General features: G+C 30.3%; 1 protein-coding gene across 1 annotated transcript; it reads right to left on the reverse strand.

The window, feature by feature from the left end:
* Positions 1 to 2,971: 2,971 nt before the first annotated feature.
* On the reverse strand, positions 2,972 to 8,252 carry LOC111618130. Its single transcript, XM_023359580.1, has 5 exons — positions 8,087 to 8,252; positions 4,593 to 4,918; positions 3,624 to 3,692; positions 3,285 to 3,374; positions 2,972 to 3,165 (listed from the first exon to the last, which is right to left on the reverse strand). The coding sequence occupies exons 1-5, from the start codon at positions 8,250 to 8,252 to the stop codon at positions 3,070 to 3,072; spliced, it is 747 nt and encodes a 248-aa protein (XP_023215348.1). The 3' UTR covers positions 2,972 to 3,069.
* Positions 8,253 to 10,111: the final 1,859 nt, after the last annotated feature.

The following is a 10,111-nucleotide window of genomic DNA, read 5'->3' on the forward strand; positions in this document are numbered from 1 at the left end:
ATATGAAATTTATGTTGTACCAGTCCTTAAATACATGAATATACTTCATAGAAAACTGCATCGAAAGCAGGAAAATGGTCAGCTTCATATTGAAAATTGCTTGAATATGTCGTCACACGCATCCTTGTCCGTCTTAATGCTTATTAAACTTGAAAAGTAAGATTGTATTGACTGCATGATCTGAAAGTGTCATCACAAGTCATTCGTTTCATTAGGGAGGGTGAGGCCGAAGTTTTAAACCCGAAAACGTGTACGTCGGACGTTCAGCGCCACCTTCCTGTAAGCCTAGAAGTTTGCAATGTAGAGCATGATACTACTGACTTTCCACTGTCAAACTTCTAGGCTTACAGGAAGGTGGCGCTGAACGTCCGACGTACACGTTTTCGCGTTTAAAACTTCGCCCTCAACCTCGCTATTATATTAACAGATTTTAAATTACAAAATAATAAATCGCAGTGATATTAATGCAGTGATTACTTTGAGCCTTACCTTGGAAATATTTTACGAGTTATTTTAAATATTCCAGCTACGGTGATTACCGGAAGAAAATTTCCTAGTCTTTTGCTATACGAAATAATTTGTAATTGTAGCATAAAATTAATTCTCAGATTATTATTTCTTTTATATACTAGTAACATTGATAACTTCTATGTTATTAGCCTATAACTTGGATTAATGGATAGTTACCCTTAATTGATCATTAACATTTTTCTGCTGAAATAAAAATGTTCAAGTTAAACACGAAATCGATCCATCTAAAAAAAGAAATAATTTTTAAAATAATCAAAATAGAAAATATTTTCGCGTAGTTTTAATAAATGCCATGTAGCTACTTTAATTAACGGCTATCAACATCCGTTCTAATTCCAGATTTAGCAAACACCGAATACCAGATATTTTCCGATTAAAAAATAAACATTTATTTGTTTATATTATCTGGGGAATGCATTTTGGACCTTCTTGTTTCTCATCAGTCCCTATACAAGTTACACATTGTCAGTAATTGTACAGTATATCTTTTAATACGAATGAATATACATAGATATAAATGCCACTTACACTTTTTACACTTAATGATGACTACTCTATCCATTTTTGGAAACAACTGTCAATTTTTTAGCATGCTACAAACAGATGCCAACTTCACTAAAATTACATTTTCCACATTTAATTATCTCCAGTTTAAGAGAACTTTTACACTCCCAATTCGTTCCTTGTTATTTCTTTCCTTAATTCATGTCTTCATAGGGTGTTTAAGACTGAACAAACTCAGCAATCATATTTATTCTTACAAGGAATAATTAAACAACATAAGTTTTATCATAAGTAATAATAGAATTATAAGAAGTTTCTGTGCTTTCTTGTATAGAAATCAGATAACACGCTGAACAATTTACACTTGCTTTTTCTTTTTCTAAAAGAGTTAAAACACGTAATACCTAATATATAGAAGAAACGAAAATCACGTCCAATTATGTAGTGTAGTGTTTATTCATTTGAACAAAAATGCATTACAATTCGTAACCATGCTATATTTTACGTAACTGAAAAACTGACAAAGATCATAAAAAGTATTCTAAAATACAATAAATACAATTAGAATTATATACAATTAGTGAAATTTAATGTATACAGTATTTTACTGGTTAGTATTTACCACAAAATTCATGTAAGTGCTCATTTAGCCTATTAAGAATATACTGTAAATATATTATTAAATAAGGTATATGCAGAAAACATTTTATTCACTATTACTACATATTAAATACTGTAACGTAACATAAATCATATCAGAGATTTGAATATGTTCTATAAAATCGGTTATAATGATATTTTAAAGGAGTAAATGTGAATAATTTTAAAACCCATAGCTTATTTTTAAAATGTTTAGTAAAATTCTCTATTCAGTTTCGAAATTTTTGTAACATATTTAGAGTAGACTTTTACCAAATTAAACACAACAAGCAAAAATACTTTCTTCACACAAAGCAATATATGTCAATAAACTGTGAAAGTTGCTAATTAAATGGCTAATTTTAATCACACCTCTACTACCAATCGTTAATTCGTAACTAAATTGTCATCATTTATTATTTGTAAAATTTGCCGTAAAATCCGCATGCGCACAAATTGTTACATTTCACACTGATTAAAAAATTGAGACTAATCGTAATACAAAAACACAACAGATAACACAAAGTCTTCATACGCGTTGAAGCCCACAAAAATATGTGTTATTAAGATACCTAAACATTTATATTCTATAAATTCTACTAAAGACTAAAAACAATTCAAATAAAATATCGTGAACATTAATTTGAAAAGTTGTTTCTTGATATATTTAGACTGATTTTAAAGCTTCCATATAATTATCATTAGTTACAGAAAGAAATAGATAAAAATTAAAATTCTACAAATTCGAAATAAATTTTACCGAAACCAATAATAACTAAAACTTAACTAGAATCAAATAGGACAGCAAAATTAAAATTTTAAGCCGTATATGATGAGAGATTCACGAAAACAACGTAAACACTCCAGATGTGCGGAAAAGTGGACAAAGATGACGTGTTTGTCATCATGCCTGCAATATCTGTCCCTAACGGTTACAGACTTTCTTGCCAGAAATTACACTAATGTTCTTTCACATCTCGCAAATTCATCCGACGATACAACGTAAAAGTTTTACCTGTTTCCACTGATCAAAAAACATCTGTAGGGTCACTTTCAGTCATCAAATAAGAAAAACAGCATCGCCGTAGGAATTACGAAGTAATTGCAAATGTTTGCTTACATCAATGCTTTTAGAAGTAGTATCTGTGATTGCAAAAGTGTATCGTCGTACCACATGAAGAAGACATTGATGCTGATCGTGAATTGGCGTTTTAAACTATTTAAAGAAATTACACGTTCAGATCCGACTATATTTATCAATACAGTAGTTAAAGTAGGGTAAATTAATTAAATTAGTCAAAACAGAACTAAAAAGCAAATAAATTTCTACGATAGTATTTGAATAGTTAGTATATCGAATTTAGTATTTTATTAAAAGCAGTAAAGTGTTGAGTTTCATATTGAAAATTGCTTTAAAACACTGCCGCACGCATCCTTCCCCTTTTTAATGCCTATTAAACTAGAAAAATAAGACTGCATCGATTGCATAATCTGAAAAGATACCGCAAAAGATATTAATTATATTTCATGAATAGATTTTAAGTTAAACATGTACTTATATGATATAAAAAAGAACTTTATTATATAAAAATAAGTACTGAACTTCTTACCTTGGGTATACTTTTACGAGTTATTGTAAATATTCCACCTACAGTGATACCCGGAGGACATTTTCCTAGTCTTTTCCTGTAGGAAATTATCTGTAATTGTTATGAAATAATAATCTTGAAGTTATTATTTTATATTAAATATATGAGAAAACGTGATGGCAAAAACGTTTTCGNGATACCCGGAGGAGATTTTCCTAGTCTTTTTCTGTAGGAAATTATCTGTAATTGATATAAAAACACACCTGCAGTTATTATATTAAATTAAGTATATATGAGAAAACGTGATGGCAAAAACGTTTTCGTATCATTATAAAATAGAATAATTGATATTATAATTACCATTAATTGATCATTGATATTTTTCTGACGAAAAAAAAGTAATTCAAGTTGTGAACGAAATCGATGCATCTAAAAATAAAAATAATTTCCTCGTTGATTCATAGATTCATAAAATAATCAGGAAAATTTCGCGAAAATTTAATAAATATAATATTTTTCCTAAACTGAGTTAAATATTTTTATTAATCATCACAAAATCAATCTTCATATTTAATCAAGGTATTAAATTAAGAATGTTAAAACGACAAACGTAATTGATAACATTCTGTGGTATTCAACACTGTAATTCATTTCTAAAAGCGAAGTTTTAGTTATTCTAAATAAACTCGAAATTATTTATTACATTCAAATGTCATTACGCGCAACATTTTGATCAGTCGTGTGTTGGCAGTATCTCGAAATTAGTGTATCTCAAACAATAGATTTTCTAGGGAAGAGCTAAGCAAAACAGTTATACTGCAAATAGCGGATCACATTAAAGTGTTCCGCTTTTAAGTGTTTTCGAAACGTATTTAATTCTTGTTTCAGACAACAAACTTTTAATGCAAGAAATGAATTATGCGAAGTTCAATTTCGAAATTAACAATAGGTAATATTACAAAAGTAAATTTATTTATAATATTAATAAATTACATTGACCCGAATCAAAAAAAAATTCATAAATTTTTGTGCCAAAGAACAAAAATGTTTTAAAAATAGTGTAATTTAATTGTATGGCAAATATTGTACAAATGCTTTAATAATAATAGAATATTTTAACTCTATATTGAATAGACGATATATCCTGCGATTTGTTTTCTTAAAAAAATATGGGAATATTTTTTGCGAATAAATTTTCAATAATGTAATTCACCAAGTTTAATTATTATAATAAATTCATAATTTTTTTTAATTAAAGAAACCGTTAAGGTTTCTAAGGAAGATATAAATAAACATTGTAGAAGTATGACATAAAAAGTAGAAACTTACAGTTTTCGGTATCTCTGTTATCAGGAGAACTGAAAAAGCGAAAACAATGTTATGACCAATTCCAACATATATGAATGCATATTTCACGATCTTCAATCCTTCTCCGTATATGCCAATGTAGAAAGTTATTGTGGTGACTGTCAATTGAAATAGGTAGTAAACTGCTGTCATTCGGTTAATCATTTCATTTATGTTCAGAAGAATGTCACAATATTGGGCATGTTTGTGAATTACAAAGCGAACATCTAATGCTTTGCCATTCTCCATGGCATCTTCCATTTTTTCACACAGCGATGACATGTTCTCATGTAGTGTGAAGCCTACATCTAAGATATACAGAAGAATCATAATTAAGATTCCAAGTCCGTAAATTATTTCCCACTGCGTTAAAATTAAATGAAATACAAGTTTGTGCACATTTTCTTCATTTACAATAGATCCAAACATTATCGCGGTAACAGTAAATACAATCGCGTAGGAGCATATGAGAATTAAAATGGCAAATTTACTTAATTTGTAATGAATGAATGCGGAATTTTCTGTAAAATTATCCAAATATATTTTGCACATGTCTACAATTATACTTGAATGGATTTTGGCATTTTTCTTGAGAATTATTTCAAAAACTAAATAAACGAATAGAGTAAAAGATAAGATTGAGATACAACAAAGAATATAATCATCACCAAAAAGACGATCGATGCCCCCCGTAAACTGATGTCTTTCTTCTCCTTGTAACAAGATAAACAAAAGAACATTAATATTGCAATAAATGAATAAAATTTTTATAAAATGCTGATACACTTTATACATGAAATTAGTGTTTTCGTCTTTTAAAGGTAAAAACACTCCGAAAATGGAAAGAATAGATATATTCTTTGTAATTCTACATAATAAACAGTAACAATCAAGAGAATGATTCACAGTGTTACGAATCATCTTCCGACGTTTTATAGTTTTAAAAATCAGCAAATTTAAAAAAAAAAAAAATGTTATTTTGTGGTAAATGGTGAGACAGCAAGCTTAAAACTAGACAGAAGTGCTTAGTAATAAGAGAAAAATGGCATTAGGAAATGGAATTCGATTAAGGTGCATCACGTTTAAATCGAAATCTAATTTATTACGCACATAATATTGAAGAATTCTGTACATAATTTATGTAGTGTTTACCTGATTCATTATATTGGAATTTAATTTCTATCAAATGGAATATAATATAATTTTAGATGCTATTATAGTTTAGATTAATCGATCTCTTAACATAGTGTGCAATACTGAATTTTTCGATAAACTATTAAAGACAATTTTAAAGACTAAACAATAAAATGCACGCGACTCAACATTTTCTAAAATTACTTTTAGAAGATAATTAATGCGTCGTTTATAATGGTTTCTACGTAAGAAAAATTGATGAATTTTAAATTCCATTATCGTTAAGTGCAGAAAGCACTTAACGATAATGGAATTTATCACGAAACAACGTAAACACTCCAGATGTGCGTAACAACGTAAACACTCATAATGGAAATTGATTTTGTGTCTTTAATGGTTTTAATATAATTTTCTGCAAAGATAAAAAATTATGTGACTTTAATAAATAATTTACTACACCATTTGCTTTCGTAAACATAATAAACTTTCTAGTGACTAGTGTTAGCAATATCATAATTGAAATTACGAAATATAATCCAAAATAATCGTAAATTCTAATAAACTTGAACCAAACAATACAGAAATTGTATTGACATTTAAGAATGTTTGATAGTATCGTAGAAACGGTATATTGAGATATCTCGCTTGAAAAATTATTTATAAAGTACCGCAATGTTCATTCTGTTGTTCTAAAAGATTCGAATTTGTACAAAATATATTCGAAAATAGAAAAGTCCTAAATATGCGCGAGTAAGTTTACATTCGATTGATGGCAGAAAGTAGTGAAAAACATGCACGTTTTACCAAACTTTAATATATTCGTAATATCTTTAGAAATATATTTCACAGAATATACTAAAGATTTTTCTTACTATATAAATATTCAAGTTGAATCATATATCAATAGATTTTCAGATTTCAAATAAAATGATTGTAGCAGGATGCCATTTTGGAATTTGGATGCTGCTCAGAAAGAATCAATAAAATAAATTCTTTTATCATAATACCCCAAATTGAAGAAAATCGTTGCTATCGACGATAGTATCATCGAGTGTGCTTGAATGCATATTTTGCCAAAAAAACTGAATACAAAACACAAGACAAACTTTACCTTAATTTGGCAAAAACAACAGTCTATTAAATTTTGGTGATGTACGAACCCAAACTAGTTAATAATCTTACGAATTTCCAACAACACTAAGTTTTTTCTGGTGTCAAAAATTAATTCTTCTTACATAAATCTAATCAAATATTTTAAAGTTACTAATCTTCAGTAGTATTTGTGTGATCAGGGAGTTAATCGAAAAAAATTGAAACAACTATCCGTTTAATCTGATATATATAGTCGAGACGGGTTGGTGATAATCATAAGAATAATAAGCGCAGAGCCCAAACGGTTAGGAGATGAAACTTGAAATTTGGTACACCCAGTTAGGGTACGTCACGAAAACCCACACTAAGAAGGGATTTTTCGAAATTTTTCCCCAGGGAGAGAGAGACAGAATTAAGGTTTTTCGACAATGGAAGTATAAAGTAACAATGGCAGTGTTAACAATGAAAGTGTCAACAATGAACGTGTTACGTAACAATGGAATTGTTAAGAGAAAGCGACGTGCAAGACGCAGATGCAGTTTATTTTTCGTTCTTGCGGGAAATCGAAAATACTTTTAGACCCATCTAAAAATTCTCTAAATACTCTGGAAACGGGGGACCCAATTCTTGCATTCTGTGAAAAAGGGTAAGGTTGACTATAAAGTAATAATGTTAATCTTCGCTATCGTTACTTTTGCCGAGCAACGCCGGGGCTACCTGCTAGTTGTTTATATACGAAAATGTCAATATATAAATGCTTCTTACGGTTCGAATATGAAAACAAGGTCAAATTCCCGCCATTGCCAGTCCAGCGATGGATGACACATTTAAGAACAAACATAAGATCACCTGTCCAAATTACCACACTAAAAGAAGATATTAAGGCCTCGGATCCGATCTGAGAGGCAGACATAATACAACGAGGTGGACATTATTTTGAAGAGCTAACAGACAAAGCTTTCTCTGTCAGCCTCTGCGTCTAGTCTTCTTTCCGTTGGACTCTATCTCATAGAAGACTTCCTACTGACCTCGACCAGATCCAGTACTTTCGAGTTCTTTTCTCGAGGTATTGTACGTAAAATGGTAGTTAAAATCGTACTCTCTCTCCTCTCGGTCAATTGAGATATTAGCTTTAGTCAGTATATAGCAGGTTATTGTATCATAAGCTTTCCTTTTTGTTTATTATATTTGTTATTTCGTTAATCTGGCGTTGATACTAATTGTTCGACTCGATCACCCTCTCAACTTACCTGCAGCTCTCCCCACTCGACATACAGTCCTCCTATTTAACGATAAGTCAACATCTTCGCGAATTAGGACGCAAGCCACAACTATCCTAACTAGTGTCAGGAAAGACAGTCCTCCAGAACTAAGACAACTATATTTAAAGCCATGCGGTGGCAATTGAGCGGTCATCACCAGAGTGATGTCAGAAAAGAGTTTACAACTTTACTTTCTAATCCCCGGCTTATCACATAATTTACATATAAATAATAATAAATTACTGATTAAAATTTGCAAAACAAACATTGTAATATTTATGTTTGTTAAAATAATTTGAAACATTACGGAATATTATAAAAATGAATTTAAAAAAAATTAATGTCATGACAAAAGTTGAAGTGGTCATAAACTTTGACAATGCTTTTTCATAAGTGAAGTGCACAATTATAGTTTCAAGTTTCAAAGTCTTTTTTGTTGTATATATATATATGCACCAATGAAGTTTAAAATTTATTACTATATTTCTGCATTTCACTTATGACCTGGATAACCTCTTTCTATTCGAACCTCAGTGCCGTCTTTAGAATGTAAGAAGCCCTGGGCCAGGACCAAGATGGGGCACCCTTAAGGAAACAGAAACAATAGTGTGCGAACCGACGGGGTAGAGCGGTGCGCTTCTCCCCACTTACCGGCTTGGCTGTCAGAGAATGGCTATAGGAGGGCTAAAGATATGAGTGGGGAGGAGTCGAAAGTCGTGACCAGGTATCCAAAAGAGTACACGGGTAGAAAATAACTAATATATTTAATAAACAAATAAGAAATTACATAAAGACAATAAATACAACACACGCGTATCAAGATATAAATAGATATTCTATATTCTAACCTAACTTAACACTAAAGATCGAGAGAGACCTCACGTTGGAGAGGGAGATAATTATGGCTAGGGTTTACCTGGTAGGATATAGGGCGTTGATAAAACGCTCTGTGATCGTCGTCTTCTAAATTCGAGGTGCCCTTTGAAGGCTATGTAGAGCGATGTCCTTCTCAGGCCGTTCAACTAACAAGGAAACTGTCAGAGTGTCTTCTAATAAAATTTAATAAAATTTAGTTAATAACTACGTTAAAAGTATACAAACTCTACTTTAAATTTATATCATTCACTAAAAGTGTTGATCAGAGCTTTTAGCAATCAAATGTTGCACTAATTTATAGTAGTTTAGCACAATTATGCAAATTTTTAGAAGTGAAAGGGTCGCGGAGGAAGACGGCGATATTACATTTAGAATAAATTATGGAATTTTCAAAAATGGTTGAAGAATTAATAAAATTTTGTATACTTTTAACATAATTATTAACTAAATTAAAACAATAATTTTAACAAATTTCAGTTCCAATGGTGGAACTGAAATTTGTTAAAATTATTGTTTTGTTCTGGTCAAAAATCATGGAGTTACCCTCATATAATTTGCGTCGAATAACATATAATGTTTTGTTAACAGCAGTTAAACATGGTAAGAAAAGTTGGCCAGCTTCAGTTAAAAATATTTTTGATGGCTTGGGTTATTCCTTTTTATTTTTATCTCATTCAGCTTCTTTGTTGAGAACCCATTTAAATGCACTAATTCAAACTAAGTCAGATCAGTTGTGGAACTGGGATATGTCTTCAATATCAGCTAAACGAGTTAATCTGTTTGAATCACGCTTGGTCTGGTGTACAGCAAGTTACTTGAATTGTGAGACTAATTTTTCCACAAAAAGCCTTATTATGTAACTCAGACTAAACAGATTTCGAATTTTGTTCAAAGGTTATCGAATAAATATATCCAGTGAAAGGTGTTGTGAATTTTGTGGTGTAAAAGAAAAAGAAAATCTTCTGACTCATTTGTTTGAATCCTGTCAAGTGACATACCAACTAAAATGTTCTGTATTAGGGGAGGAGTTTAGATGTGATTTTTTGAAGAATGAGGTTATGTCAAAAATTACCTTATTTAAGCTCTTCTCCTTTTTCTCTAAATCTTTGGAATTTCTTCGTTAATTTTACTATGATT

This window comes from Centruroides sculpturatus, unplaced genomic scaffold, assembly GCF_000671375.1.
Source record: "Centruroides sculpturatus isolate CEXI.00-Female unplaced genomic scaffold, Cexi_2.0 scaffold62, whole genome shotgun sequence".
Classification (NCBI taxonomy): Eukaryota; Metazoa; Arthropoda; class Arachnida; order Scorpiones; family Buthidae; genus Centruroides; species Centruroides sculpturatus.

Coding starts and splice junctions, on each gene's coding strand:
- LOC111618130 (XM_023359580.1), bottom strand. CDS start 8,252: ATGACCGCTCAATTGCCACCGCATGGCTTTAAATATAGTTGTCTTAGT. Junction 4,919..8,086: donor TCGAGTGGGGAGAGCTGCAG/GTAAGTTGAGAG, acceptor TGTATATCTTAG/ATGTAGGCTTCACACTACAT. Junction 3,166..3,284: donor CTCGTAAAAGTATACCCAAG/GTAAGAAGTTCA, acceptor GTATCTTTTCAG/ATTATGCAATCGATGCAGTC.